At 41.2% G+C, this 15,540-nt stretch overlaps 1 protein-coding gene across 1 annotated transcript in view; it reads left to right on the top strand.

The window, feature by feature from the left end:
• The first annotated feature begins 2,546 nt into the window (after positions 1–2,546).
• Positions 2,547–15,540, top strand: part of SLC7A8 (solute carrier family 7 member 8) — a 51,061-nt gene continuing 38,067 nt past the window's right edge. Inside the window, exons 1-2 of the mRNA XM_059707997.1 lie at positions 2,547–3,025; positions 3,266–3,444. Coding sequence (XP_059563980.1) covers positions 3,306–3,444 — 139 coding nt within the window. The 5' untranslated portion in view covers positions 2,547–3,025; positions 3,266–3,305. The remainder of the gene's footprint in view (positions 3,026–3,265; positions 3,445–15,540) is intronic.

Below are 15,540 nucleotides of genomic sequence, written 5' to 3'. Positions count from 1 at the left end.
TCTTTCCTTTTTAAGCCTGAAAAAACAACAGGAAACAGTCACCCAGATATTGGAAACAGAGTCATGCTAAAGTACTTGAAAAATGGCCAAACCAAGGACCATGTGAAGGGGTGACAAATGTTGAGGTGGGAGAGTGGGGAGGGCAGATTAAGTCCTGTGGGTCACACTAAACAGATGTTAAGTGTTGGATTCAAGTTGGGTCTCTAAAAGACACAGTTATGACACCAACTCAGGAAGCGGTGGACGTGGCCCTCTCAAAGGGTCTTTTCTTTCCTCCAGGCAAAGGAAGTTGAGGCATCAGCAAGCAGCTATAGTGTCCTGGGAAAAGTTCTCAGTGTAAACCACTGATATCCCACCTTGTCCACTAATAGGTTAAGTGTCTTGTTTTTTACCTCAGGAAAGACACTTCTCTGAGCCTTGGCTTTCTCATTTTTATGATAGAAAAAAATAACCGCCTTGTCTACCCAAAGTATTCAATGAGGATGAAAAAATTATGTTGTACATAAAACAGTTTGTAGACAGTAAAGCACTATTTAAATGTAGACTGTAGAATAAAATACATAAAGGCAAATGTAGAATAGAGTTATAAATAAAAAAGAATCCAGTGCTCAAAATTTAAGAAACTTCAATGAATCATTTCTATAGATTTTTCTCAATATACTACACCAAGGTTTTTTTCTCTCCTGTGTTCAATGTTAGTCATGTGGAATTGTAACACACTTAGGGTTTATTTCACAAAAGCTTCCCAACCTGAAGAGAGAACCATATAATAAGGTCCTGTTGAAGGAGGGGGAGAGAGTCCTTTCCTAGCTTTTACATTGTACCATTAGTAGACAGATATAAGCCACTTGCAAGCTCCAGGTGCTAAACAAATAGACATATTAATCTTCAACCACCCTTCCTGTCCAATTTAGTGTGCTTAGTATCACTATGTCTCAAGAATGTATTTGATTCCATAACCTCGCCCCTTCTTTAGCCTCTTGGTTCATAAATTGAGATGGCTAAAGCTTACCATGTTGTGGACAGTTTGCACTGGTTTGGGCCAGACACATAAAATTCATTGCATTTATGTTTTATCTCATACTAAATTTACATAATTTAAATTAGAAATGCAAACATTACTGCAAGAACTTATGTTTGAAAAGCAGAAAGATTATTTTATATCTTGATGTTGAAATTTGATCAGAAGTCTTCAAATAAGATTGTTTAAGAATAAATCCATTCGTTTTTCCCTCTGTGCTTTCTAATATCAGAAAAGACCAGAGGTATTCAAAATTTTTATTTTCCCATGACTCATCCCCACCCGTGGAGTTTTGTGCTATATATTCTCTGCCTTGTCTGTTCTTTTTGTTAAAAATTCTCATCACCCCCTACATTTTTTTCGCTGAGGCTTTCAATTTGCAATATCTTAAACTGGCAGAGAAGTAGAAGGGTTGAACTCTCAACCTTTGAAATCTTTTGATACTTGCTGAGTAGTCAAGGAGCAAAGTAGAAAAGACTGCTGATTGAACTTTACCCCATTTGGAAAAGCCTTTGCTACTATAGCTCAAACATCCATGTTTTAAAGAAGTATTTATTTTCCTAAAAAGTAAAATATATTTTGGAACATATTCCAAAAAGGTGAGGCCAAATTTCTATACTGAGTGGTTAGCTTGGGGAACTTTTTAGACCTGCTTTAAAATCAAGTACTTTTGCATAATGTATTTAATACAGATGAAAAATAATTTTATTTTAGATTTATTGTGTTGTCTGTTGTATTGCTTCTTGCTGTTTTTTCAAAGTACTTTACAGTTATAAATAGACATCATTGCTCTCACTCTTAAGGCAGCAATTTCTGGGTGAAATTATTCAGGGAAGCCAAGACACAATCTTAATTTGGTCATAAATTAGTCATCCCTTAAGATCAACAATCTGTTCATGAACAGAGAGGTGCTGATAACTCCCCACAACCTTCCGGGTCTGCCTTTCAAATAATTTATAGATGCAAAAAAAATATTGGGAGCTGTGAAAGGCCCCATTCTACCAGATTTTGTGTCATTCTTTCCTGGGACCCAGGTGGGAGTCATTTTATTCCTGTCTTGTCTAACGTTAAATAAAAACTGTAAACAGTGAGGCCATTACCTCTTCTTGGTGAGCTTGTTTCCACTGTACTCTTCACAGTTCGCAATCATACTAAATGAACTCCTTTTCCATTATTTTTAATTCTTTCCATTTCCCACCCCCACTGGTGGATTTCCTCCTACTTGCAGAAACTTGAAGATGATGTCCTTACAACCTTCTCTCCAGTATCCTCAAATGATCCAGATATAAATATTTTAGTGCCTTCGCCAGTGACTTTCAGAGGGCATGAAAGTGTCTGCACTAGTCCCTTATTTATAAAGCTGTCTGATCTATAGCGCAATACTAGCTAGTGAACTCTCCCATAACAGTTGACACGGAGAAAAAGAGACGATTACAAAGAGAACTATTTAAATTGAAAAGGAGGGAGGAGACGGAGGATGGAGAGGAATGGGAGAGCGAGGGCGGAGCTAGCTCAGCACATAAAATCGCACTAGAGAAGGAAGCACGTTTGTGTGTGCCTGAGCCACTCTCCTGCGACCAAGAGAGATGGGGCCGTCTGTGCCGTGAGCACGGAGATCAGAAGAGGGAAAACAAGGACTAGAAGACAAGCGAGACAGGAGAGGACATCTGGACAGATCGGAAAGCAGAAGCCCAGGAGAGGAAAAGAAACCCACAGCAGGTGGAAACAAGATCCAGAGCAAACCAGTCGGATCCACAGTTGTTTTCCTTCAAGAGAAGTGGCGGAGGATCGCCCTTTTCCCCTTCAGTTAATGAAAAGTACTTTTATCCTCCTAAAAGAAAAGGCTAGGGGGAGGCAGAAATCTGTTTTCTTAAGGGGAGAGCTGAGGGAAATCCAGACTGCCTCTTTTTGAAGCGTCTGAAATAAGCCTGGTACACATTGCAGAACCATCCTGTTTTCCGAAGAGCTGCATCCCTCCCAGGAGCATTCCAGCCGGAGTCGCTGGTACAGTTTTATGTTTGTATTTAAATATCTATGTCTCTTCTTTCTCCTCCCTTTTAACACTTTCCTTGTTCATAAGCACGAGTGACGAGAAAGTGTCAGTGTAGAGTAGAAATATTTTCAATTTTCTCTTTTATCTGCCTTTGTCTTTTTAAGAGGGAAGGGGTGGTTCTTATATTGGAAAGGGACATTTTAATTGGAAAGGCTCGCTCTATAAATATATTTACACCCATTCGCATTTAGAAAGAGATATCTTTCGGAGGTTGAAATCCTACTGAGAAAGATGGAAAAAGGAGCCAGGCACCGAACCAACGCCGAAAAGAACCACCCAGCGGGGAGCGAGTCTAAGACTGGGTCCGGAGAGGGCGGAGTATCCCTGAAGAAGGAGATTGGATTGGTCAGTGCTTGCGGTATCATCGTAGGTGAGTGCAATTCCCGCTCCCACCACCCGCCTCCCTCCCCGTCCTGGTGGTCCTCCTGCGGAAACTTAACCCCTCCAAAATACTATTTACGCTTCCTGTTCTCTTAGAAAATGATTGTCAGTCACCTGTGCTGTAACCTACCCCTTGCTAGTCAAGGTTTGTCCAAACCAAGCTGAATAGTTTTGTCCAGTGCTCATAGAATAGGCAGATAGGGATCACACACCTGGCCTATGGTCAGCATTGCCGGGGAGCGTTTTTTTTTTTAAAAAAAAACGCAGGCTTTTGGGCTCCCCCCCTGAAGGTTCTCATTCAGTAGGCTTCAGGTAGGGCTAGGGCACCTGAATTTTCACAAGCTTTATGCAGCCATCTCCTCAGCAGACTCTGGACTCGCTTTTGAGGCATGTTAGTAGATATTTGGTTATTTTATGTTATATGAAACTATGGGCCTACGGGATGTGTAATAATCAAGATAGCTACAACGGCCATGATAATACTTTGCCTTTCTATAGCTTTTCCACTTTACGCACTTTGCGAAGTAAATGTGACAGGGCTCTTATTCCCATTTCACAGATGAGGAAATAAATTATGCAAGAAGAGACAGCTCATGTCTTTTTGTAAATGTATAGTTTGCACTTTCTCTAGTTGCCTAGTGAAGTCCCCTGTCTTCTAACCCTGTGGGTTCTTGAATTGGGAGGAACTAGAACTGTGGTTCTCAACCTTCCTAATGCCTGGACCCTTTAATACAGTTCCTCATGTTGTGGTGACCCCCAATTTCATTGTTAAAAATTGAACATAATTAAAGCATAGTGATTAATCACAAAAACAATATGTAATTATATATGTGTTTTCCGATGGTGTTCGGCGACCCCTGTAAAAGGGTCATTCGACCCCCAAAGGGGTCGCGACCCACAGGTTGAGAACCGCTGGACTAGAATGTGGAGTCAGGGAGGAACTGATGGATAAAATGCACCCCAGCTTAGAGGCTTTGAAGATGGAGAGCCTGGGTGCCCCAGAGAGTGCAGTGCAGGCCACTTTAACCCCCTAACTGTACTCAGCAGGGGGTTCCAAGTACAGCTTCATTTCTAGAAAACACATCCTCCTCTTTCCAGAGAGGCTCTGGATTTGGATGGGCAATGGCACATTACTGTCGTCACTTCAGAGGGTGAGAGTTTCTCCTGTCTTTGGCAGAGGGCTTCACCTCCTCCCCATGGGAAGGGGTGCGAGACAGACAAGCTGGGTATATTGCATCATCTTGTTGTTAATCCCCGCTCCCATTTAGAGAGAGTAGAAGGGAGGGAGGGGGAGAAAGAGAGAAACATCAATGTGTTTCCCACCCCCCCACACCCCAACAAATACGTGCCCTCCACCGGGATTCAAACCTGAGACCATTTGGTGCACGGGACCCATGCTCTAACCACTGGGCAACCTGCCAGGGCTCTCCAGAGTTCTTTTTGATGCCTCATTGTGTCATGGTGCCCACGAACCAATTTCTCTGGATGACCCAATGGTCCATTTATTAGCACAGAGACATTTTTGGCACCTGTGCAATAGTGACACTGGAGAACACCCTTGAAATAAAATAAAATCAGTATAGTATTCAGATAATCCTCTTCACTTCTACACCCAGACTTCAGTGATACTGTTATTACCACCCTGCTTTTAAAATAGAATTCCACTTTATCTAATTCTCTGTCTCTGGGAGGTACAGTGTAAGAAAAGCAATGTTATTTAAAAAATTATAGTCATGATCTGAATCTCTCATTACCCTTTCTTTGCCTCTCCTTAATCCCAATTGCTCTAAAAAATGAGATCAGCAAAGTACTCCATTTGTACAGCACATGCCAATTTATGTTATATAAATAGCAGAGCCTGTTACCTCTTTCACCAGCCTGACTGATAGGATTAAGCCTTTTCCTCCCTTTGGGAAGGTTCTGATTCATAGACAGGTGTGCACACCCACACGCACACAAGCACAACTGCCTTCTTGCTGCCTCAGCTTTGCTCACCCACACCTACATATGTGGAGGTTTTCAAGGGCAGAGGATATTTTCCTGTAGACTCAGATTGGTTTATCTCTTTCTTTAACATTTTTCTAAGACTGTGAAGAAATGTGAGTGTTCAGGTTAGAAAGTACAACTTGAGTGAACGTTACTACTGACTTATCCACAACCTCATGGATGGCAGTATGGTGAAAAGAGATGCCAGATATGTGATTTCAGAGAAAACTGGATATTTTTCCAAAGTGAGAGAATCCTTTTAGTTACTAGGCACTATTCTACATCTAAGCTAGGATAAGATGCAAATTTTCCTTTTAGGATGATATGGGGGAAAAATCCTTTCGGTTGTTGAGTTATTAGTACAAGTGTGCTGAACAGCTGCCTTATCCTTTTCTAGAGGAGTTTCTGAGTGGATGATAGTTATTCAGGTTTTATCAAGACCAAATGCAAAAAATAAATGCATTTTCTACACAGAATTCAGTGTTCAACATCAACACTATGGAAGAAATAGAATTAGAAGGCAAAAAGAGAAAGGAAATTTCCTAAGTGAATCAGATAAAGCAGTATGTGAAAGTAGCAATTTGGCTTCAAGTCTATCTATCTCAATTGACTTAGAGGGATAAGTGAAAGTATATTTCATACAAGCTCATAAAACTTCATTCACAATCATCACTGATGATCTAAAGTACAGGGTGCCCCCCCCCAAAATGTATACACACTTTGAATGATTATATAAAGTCAGTGTTTATCAACATACAGTTCATTTTCAAAATTGAGTTATCAATTGTTAAAATGTATATGTATTTTTGGGACACCCTATAGAAATAACAGAATGGCAGATGCTATAGGAATATATAATGAACTAATAGAAGACTCATGCCCTAGAGTCTCTTAGGGGGATGAAATTCATATGCATTAAACAGAGAACATTGAACATGCATTATATGATAGAGTTGTGTAAGAGATGAAGGAAGGCAAAGTTAGGTGAATGGTGGAAGCACAAAGAGAGAGAGAGAGAGGTTCTCACCCAGAACTAGATTAAAAAGCATCTTGAAGGATGTGAAAAAGATGGAGTAGAGAAGATGATTTGGGAAGATTTTGTAGGCAAAGGGGCAATAACTAAACTGTTATTTTCTGGAGAAAAAAAAACAACTAAACTGTTATTTCTTATTCATCTCTGAGTCTTTAGTGTTTAGCAGAGTGCCTGACATAGAACAATCACTTAAATAGTTATTGAATTTAATTGACTCGGACAAAAGTCTGAAGACAGTAGTAATAAAAAGTATTTATCTGAGGGGCTTTTAAGATAGGAATAATTTCATCAACCTGGACAATTAGGTTGTCCCATTTTCTTTCTTTTTAATTCTCACCTGAGGCGATTTCCCCCCCATTGATTCTGGAGAGAAAGGAAAGGAAGAAACATCTATGTGAGAGAAACATGGATCAGTTACCTCCCATACACACATTGACTGGGGATTGAATCCAAAACCTGGGTATGTGCCCTGACCCGTAATCAAACTCACAACCTTTTGTTGCACTGGATGATGCTCTAACCACTGAGCACGCGAGCCAGGGCAGGTTGTACCATTTTCATTCTTTAACATCACTTTTACCCTAAGCTAAACAAGCTATTGCTCTCCATGTACTTGGTTAAGAAAACCTGTTGGCAATAGATGAACTTAGATTTCTCCATGAATGTAAAGAGCATGTGAAGGAGCAGCAAAATCCATTTATTAATTGTACCAAAGCTACTGTTAATAGCTTCCATTATGAAACACTTATTATATGCCAGGTACTCATCCAATTACCTAACATACATTATCTTATTTATCCCTCACAATAACCCTGAGGTAGACACTTATTAACCCTTCTTCCCGATAAGAGAATAGAGGTTCAGAGGGAGAAAGTCACAAGGTGGTGAAGGTCACACAGCTGAAAAGTATGGAAGCCAAGATTCAAACCTAAAGCTTGTCTGAATCCTGAATCAAGCTCTTAAGCATTATTCTCTGCTATTTCTGTTTTTATGTCCTGAAAAGTGTGTTTTCCTTTAGACTCTGGGCAGAAGTCCTTATCATTTTTATAGATAAAGCAGTTAGTGTTGTATTCCCTGTGAGGAAGTGTCCCAGTGTAAAGGGATGTTGGGCAATCAGCTGGGGTGGAAGAAGGTAAGATTCCTGGTGCAATCACAGGAAGACTTGGAGGGAGGTGTGTCGCTCAGCTACTACAGGATCTGGCCGGCACAGAACACATTCCATGAACTCTCCCACAGGCTCATCATTCCTCTCAGGACCAGCAGTCTTCCCAACCATCAAAGAGGGGCCCAGAGTTCCTGGCTGTTTACATCATTTTATCCCAGTTACATATTTCGGTACATGCCTAGAATCTAGGTCTCAAGGCCACCAGGCCAGTTGCAGAGCCTAAAGAAAAATATTCATACTATGTTCGACTGTTTTGTTTTTAGTACAGTGTGTGTTTATGGGGGAACTTGATCCATTTGCTGCAGAGCAATACTGGATGTGGTTCTAGCTACTAGACTGCTGTCTCCCAACTAACAAGATGTTTAAAAACAGTATTTATTGAGCTCTAACTAAATGCTGCTTCCTGTGCTTTAAACTCTGTATGTATATTACCTTATTTAATCCTGACCACAATCTACTTCCATGGATATTACAACTATCTCTATTTTAAATATGGGGAAGAGCTGGTAATTTGCCCAAGATCACACAACTGATTACTGTGATGGCCTAACTCCATGGCCAAAGCTCTTAGCCATTCCCCATTTCTCACTGGTAGCCAAGAGGGGAGGGAGAGAGGCTGGTGTGTATTGTGTGGTGGAAGAATGGACAATGGAGGACCATAACCTAGAGGTTGGAGTCTGGAAAGATCATGGATCTTTCTGATACTGAAAAATTTGGGGGGAAAAACTTTTTTTAAGGCTATTTGTCAACAAAAAAGTTTGGCTAAAATTATAACCATACTGCAATGGCACTGGGCTAATTTGGAAAATTTTCAAGCCCAAAAGATTTTCAGACTCATGTGTTTTACACCACTTTAGAAGATTTTACATTTTAGAGCCTAATATGCTATATTAGCTTTCTAATCCCCAAAATGTCTATTGGATGTTAACGAGGGGGATGGAGTGTGAAAACTGCTTCTTGAGTTTTTACTCCAATTATTTTTTTATACATGGAGACATTAGGATTTGGTTCATTCAGGATGAAAACATGTTTAAAAATCTGATTGTTCTTAAGGGAAAGTCTGAGACAGAAGCCAAGGAGGAGGCTTGTTAAAACAAACACATCTTGGCGGATAGAGAAAGGCTACACCCAACAGCGTAATAATAATAAGTAGCTACCATTCGCTGAGCACTACCATGCATCAGACATGTAGTACCTGACCAGTGCTTTAAGCGAGTCTCATCTAATTCCATGAAATAAGTAGTGTTATTAAAAGGAAGGGTTTGAGTGAATAAGTAATTGGGCGAAGGCAGAATCAGGATTCTCACCCAGGTCATTGAACTCTGAGGCTACTGGGCTTAATCAAAATGCTTCACAACATGGAACTCAGGGTGGCTGGAGCCAGGAATCCTGTTACCTGCTTCTTGCCCTCAGCAACCAGGGCACTCAAGGATCAGTCTGTGGCCTACTACTGGCAGCACCACAATATGTTCTCTCAGAAAGCAGAGTTATACAGATGAGTGACTAGCAGGAGATGATAAGGGTTGGGAAAGAAAGTAGGAATCCAGCAGATAAAAAATTGTGTCTACCTTCATCCTCCTAAAAGCAAGAGATAAATCTGCCATGTGAAAGGCTACTTCCCTGCAGCAGAAGGGGGAAAGACATTCTACTCACCAGAGACAAGGAATTTGGGGCTGAGAAATTTGTGCAAACCAACCCTTATCTTCCTAGTCACCTCTTTAGCATTTACTATGCCTAACCCATACCCCTAGGTCTGGTCAATTCTTCACAAATTTATTGTCCAAAAGGTATACAAGCTCCCTGCTCTGGTCATTTCTTCAGGTCATTATTCTCTTGTCAAGGCTACCACATACATATAAAAATTAATACAATTTGTGTGTTTTTCTCCTGTTTTAAAAAAAATATGTCTAAGAAGCAGCACTAAAAAGTTCATTTTATTTAGAAAAACAACAAAAACACCCATACCCAGATCAGATGACCTCCTTGGAGAGGCTGGCCCCATATAGTATATTACTTTTCTGAGTCGGCTCCTTGAAGCGGCATAGAGGTATAGGTAGGCTAGTTGGGGCTGCTCGGGTTGCATGGCTACTAAGGTTTTCTGCTTTCCTCTGAGGGTTAATCCACAACATGGCTGCCTACTAAGAAATGCCTCAGGAATTTCTGTTATTTTGTTGTTATTGTTTAGAGTGGTGATGGGGTGTTAAAAAAAAAAAAAGGCAGGCATGAGCAAATAATCCAAAGAATATATTCTGAGCTACTTAAAACAACAATGACTCAGGAGCAGGGCCCTAGAAACTGTTCCATTCCAATTTTTAAAAAAAAATATATTTTATTGATTTTTTACAGAGAGGAAGGGAGAGGGATAGAGAGTTAGAAACATCAATGAGAAAAAAACATCGATCTGCTGCCTCCTGCACACCCCCTACTGGGGATGTGCCCGCAACCAAGGTAATGCCCCTGACTGGAATCAAACCCATCAAACCCGGGACCTTTCAGTCCGCAGGCTGACGCTCTATCCACTGAGCCAAACTGGTTAGGGCCCATTCCAATTTTTAACTCCTGGTTGAGCATACAGAGCAAGAAGGACCATCCTTGTTCCTCTCCCAGAACGTACCTATAGAGAAGTCACCCCCACCCTCTGGTGATCTGGAAATGGCTAGTTGCAGCCTGTTCCCTGGCACAGGGATGGGAGCTGCTGGTGATAGGATTCAAGATCTGTCCATAGTTTCACATTCAACAAACCCTTATTGAGCACATTATATGCAAGGCTCTGGGCTGCTAGGTTCAATTCCTGGTCAGGGCACTGCCCAGTGTAGGGGCTCAATTCCCAGTGCAGGGTGTGCTGGGAAGCAGCCTATCAATGATTCTGATCATTGATGTTTCTACCTCTTCCTCTCCCTCTCTGAAATCAATAATATATATTTTAAAAGAAGTGAAATTATCCTTCAAATCTATTTTATGCTGTTTTATTTATAGAAGAAATAAAATGTGAGCCAAAAAGCTTTATCGATTATATTTCATCCCTCATTCTTTGTCACAGTCACAAGTCTTCCTATTGGTTTGCTCCCTGCTTTAAATATTTTCAGCATTAGCAGTGACTTCCAGGGAGAGGGTTTTACAATATGTGTTAAAGTGTTCAGGGCAACCTCACACTGAACTGTGAAGGCAGGTTACCCAGAGAGAGTACCACAGATGCAGAATTATTACTGTACTTTTCTCAACTATATATAGATTTTATTTTATTTATTTTTTTAAATATATTTTATTGATTTTTTACAGAGAGGAAGGGAGAGAGATAGAGAGTTAGAAACATCGATGAGAGAGAAACATCAATCAGCTGCCTCCTGCACATCTCCTACTGGGGATATGCCCGCAACCCAGGTACATGCCCTTGACCGGAATCGAACCTGGGACCTTTCAGTCCGCAGGCCGACGCTCTATCCACTGAGCCAAACCGGTTTCGGCTATATATAGATTTTAAAGGTGCCTTTTTGTACGTCTTTGAAATACATAAATGCTTTAGCTACTTCTTTAGAGTATAATTCTGCCTAGGGTGTTTAGTAAGCAACTGATATAGGCAGATCAGGTTGCCTTAGGGAAAAGGAAGCTTTTGTTAAGAGGGACCTGATGCTGGAAGTAGAAAGCGTATAATTATTTTTTCCATGACTTGTGTCAGTGTGTTGTGGAAAGGGAGGAACCATCCATAGTACAGCAGAGGAGGAAGGACTTTGGAGATAGTATTGGGTTTGTAAACTGCTTCCTTATTTACAAGCTTTTAACCTGGGACAAGTTGATTATCAATTTACTTACCTGTAAAATGGAAGTTTCTCATGGAATATTAAAATAAAGCTGGTGTCCTATGCTATATGTTCAATATATATTAGGGTTTTTTTCTCTCCTTAAGCTCATCCTCCCCCCCCCCCCCCCCCTTCTGGTTCAGAAATTTCTATTAAACTGACCAGGTGATGAAAGTTGGCCAGTTCAGGCCGAGTCCGACCTGCTTACCAACCAGCCAATGCTTTTCCTTTTCTCTCCGTTGATTTGAGTCAACCTACTAATCAGCATTCGTCTTGTGCTTCTCCTTTTCCAGGAAGCTTTTTTTGAATAGCCCACGCCAGAGACCTTTTCCATTCCTAATACAATGTCTTGTCATATCTTGCAATTCACCTCATGTAACTTATGCTCTAACCTGGTGTTGTGAGCCCTGTGTCCACATACATGTCTTCACTTCTCCACACAATTCCTTGATGACAGGGACTGAGTCTTACTCATTTTCACATCCCCACATATTCAGCCTGGCACATGGTAAGTGCTTAGGAAGTATTTGTTGAATAATAGCAGTCAGTCAAAAACAAATCCCCCACTGGGGATATGTTTCCCAACAATGTGAATATACTTAATGCTACTGAACTGTATACTTAAAAATGATGAAGATGGTAAATTTAATGTTATATATTTTACCATAGTAAAAAAAAAAAGTTGTAGCTTAAAAATGAGTTATTCCTATGAACAATACATTTTTGTGCTTGGTTTAAAAAACAAACACCCACATTAGTGACATTTAAATTTGAAAAGCACTATAGTGATTTTCCAGATGATGATGTTGAGGCATGAAGGTGGAGCGGAGTTTCCCCACCTTGGCACTAGTACCTCTGGGGGCAGATACTTCTTTGCCATGGAGGGCCGTCCTGAGCATTGTAGGATGTTCAGCAGCATTCCTTGCCTCTGCCCACTAGATTCCAGTAGGGACAACCAAAGTGTCTCCAGACATTGACAACTGTCCCCTAGGCGTGGGAGAAAGATGCAGAATTGCCCCCGGATGCGAACCACCTAGAGGTAGACAAAGCCTTCACAGTTGGCGCCTGGTTCCCCAACCAGACAGGGAGACGCTAAGGGCCAGATGTAAATCTTTAATGGACATATTTGAGGACTCAGCACTCTTAGCCCCGCAGGCCAGGATGCCTGTCTTTCAGTGGCTGGTGGGTAGTGGTTGGCTCCCTCTATTTTGTTAAAAGTCCATGTGTGAACAAGTGCTTCCCAATTACCTTTTAAAGCAAGCATGTACAGAGTGGGTGCACAATAAATGCTGCTCGAGATGCAATTACATGTTGGCCGCCCACCTGAGGCATCTAAAAATTATATCTAGACAAGCAGACAAATGACTCAGAGGATACTTCATGGTCCTGGCTCCACAGTGCTGTCTGGGAGCCAAACCTCAGATTCTTCTAGGGATGGTCTCTATTCCTATTGCTATAAATCCTAGCATTTCATAGACTATAAAGTGTTCCCACACAAATGTAATCTTTGATCCCCACAACAACCATGTGAGGTAGGGCAGGGCAGAAACAATTTTTCCCCATTCAGCAGATAAAGGAAGGGACTCTCAGAAAAAGTCAGGTCACATGGCATAAGAGTGGCAAAGCAAGGATTCAATGGCTTCCCTGACTCTAAGTCTAGTGTCCTTTTCACTGTTCAGCAAGACATTTCAGATAGCAGAGCCCTGCAGCACATTCCACATCTGTGTTCTGTAGTAGATGGCAACTCCTAGGGCATATGTCAGTCTTGACCTGCTCTCACCAGGGAGAGAGGCATGGTGAGCTTCCAGGCCTGCTGTCAGGATCAAAGCCCGGCTTCAACCTACTAGACCCTCCTTCCACACTGCTCCCCGAGTCCCGGAAGTCCTCAGATCCTCCCAGCCACTATAAGGGAGAAGCACAAAGAAGGTTCACCTCAGCTTTCTCTGGACATGGTGAAAAGCTTTCTCTATACACTGAGCCAAACCAGCTAGAGCATGTGTTCCATTTTTTAAATAAGCATTTCCTGTGTACCATTCTCATTGCCTATAGAGTGGAGCACGTAAAACTATTTTCAGGAAAGAGCTTGAAGCTGTGAACCTCCAAACCCTAGGAGGAGCTCTGGTTAGGTTTCAAGATTAGCATGATTTTGTAAGGAAGGCCAAAGCCTTTTGGATCTGAGGGTCTGTTGGGCATTAGAAGTCTGTAATTCCATGTCCTAGGAAATTATTTCATGGCTATAGCATTCCAGTGTGGACAGGCCTGGATGTGAGTAATGCCTTTAATAGGAGTCACAGGTGGAGAAGTTAGTGGTTCTTCATAGCAAATGTAGATTTTCTCAATTCCGGCAATTTTTCTAGTGAAGACTTGCCCACTGATACAAATTGGCTCCATTTTAATGGAGTGGTTTGCTTGGTTTTTCTTTCCCAGAACAAGCCCAAACGGGCCTCATTGTCTAGGCATCCTAGGGCTCATTTTTCACTAAAGAAGATCTGTGTGATAAGATGATTATTTTATTAATTGGTGTGGATGTAAAAGAGGGTTGATACCTGATCTCCAGTACCTTGGCTATACCAAATGGGTGGCCATCTCATTCTTGAATGGTTTTGTAGACACTAAGTCTAAGAGTAAAACAATGGAGGGGAAAAAAATCCCATCTTAATAAACTTTCTTCCCACCTTTCATCAAGCAAGTTTCTGAGTCTAGGTGGAAGCCCTTTCCCAGTTTTCCTTTTTCAAAGCCACTCCAGAAAAATCTCCTTTAGATAGTGTCCAAGCTTAAAAGCCCTGCAGCTAAAGTGTGTGTTGTGCAATTTCTAGAGGAGAGGCAACATGGGATAGTTGAGGAGATCCTGGGCCAGGAGTCCAAGGCCTTGGCCTCTCACCAGGCTTTGCTACATATGCAATATGTGACTTAGATCAAGTCTCCTCACCTCTCTGAACCTCAGTCTTTGAAAAGGAAGATAAGAATAATAGTACCTGACCTATGCACCTAAGAAAATAGTTATGAGAGTCAAGTAAGGTAATGGATGTGAATGTTTTGTAAATCACCACTAAAGGTGGTATTGCAATAGAAGAAAGGAATCAGATCTGTGTTCCAATTTTGGGTGTTTTTTGTTGTTGTTGTTAATTCTAACTGGAGGATATTTTTCCATTGATTTTTAGAGAGGGGGAGAGACAGAAAGAAACATTGATGTGAGAGCGACACATCAATTGGTTGCCTCCTACACACTCCCTGACCAGAACCAGGGATCTAGCTAGCAACTGAGGTGTGTGCCCTTGACCAGAATCGAACCGAGGGTCCTTCAGTCTGCAGGCCGACGCTCTATACACTGAGCCAAACCAGCTAGAGCATGTGTTCCATTTTTTAAATAAGCATTTCCTGTGAACCATTCTCATTGCCTATAGAGTGGAGCACGTAAAACTATTTTCAGGAAAGAGCTTGAAGCTGTGACAGATTCAGGTCCTAATCCAGTTGTTACTAACTCACTCTATGAGGTAATCAAATAACTACCTGAGTCTATTTCTTCATCCATAAAATAGGGATAATAATATCTCCCTCATTTTCCCCATTTGGAAAATGGGAATATAGTTGCCCTACTTTCTTCCCCTACATATTGGAGATAGTAGTAATAGCCAGTCTATTCTGCTCAGCAGTGAAATAACTGGGTTGCTTTACTCATTTGCCTGCAGTATACACTTGACATAGTTCATGAGATTTGGAGGTTCCAAAGAAACAGGTATATTAAATTGCTGTGTGCAGATAAGTTCTAGATTGATGTCAGACATCTTTCATTTGGTAAATATTTATGGAGTGTCTACTAAGTGACACTTCACAGGTGAGGGGAAGCAATATAGTTCCTTTTCTCGTGGAGCTTACAGTTTAGTGGGGGAGATAATATTAATCAAGTAATTACGCTAAAAATTGATATAATAGGCATTGCTCTTGAGTAAAAGTAATATGAATATTCTTGCAGCTCCAGAACATAGCTGTGCTGTGAATGACATTCCGCCCCTTGCAGAAGCTCCAGAGGCCACTAATGTGGAGGAAATGTTACCTGATTCTGGTTTTGTAGGTAGCGGCTTCATAGAATCTGGGAGAGGCATT

Source organism: Myotis daubentonii, chromosome 1 (assembly GCF_963259705.1).
Source record: "Myotis daubentonii chromosome 1, mMyoDau2.1, whole genome shotgun sequence".
Lineage (NCBI taxonomy): Eukaryota > Metazoa > Chordata > Mammalia > Chiroptera > Vespertilionidae > Myotis > Myotis daubentonii.
Note: the sequence above shows the minus strand (reverse complement) of the source record. Positions and strands in the feature narration are given on the sequence as shown.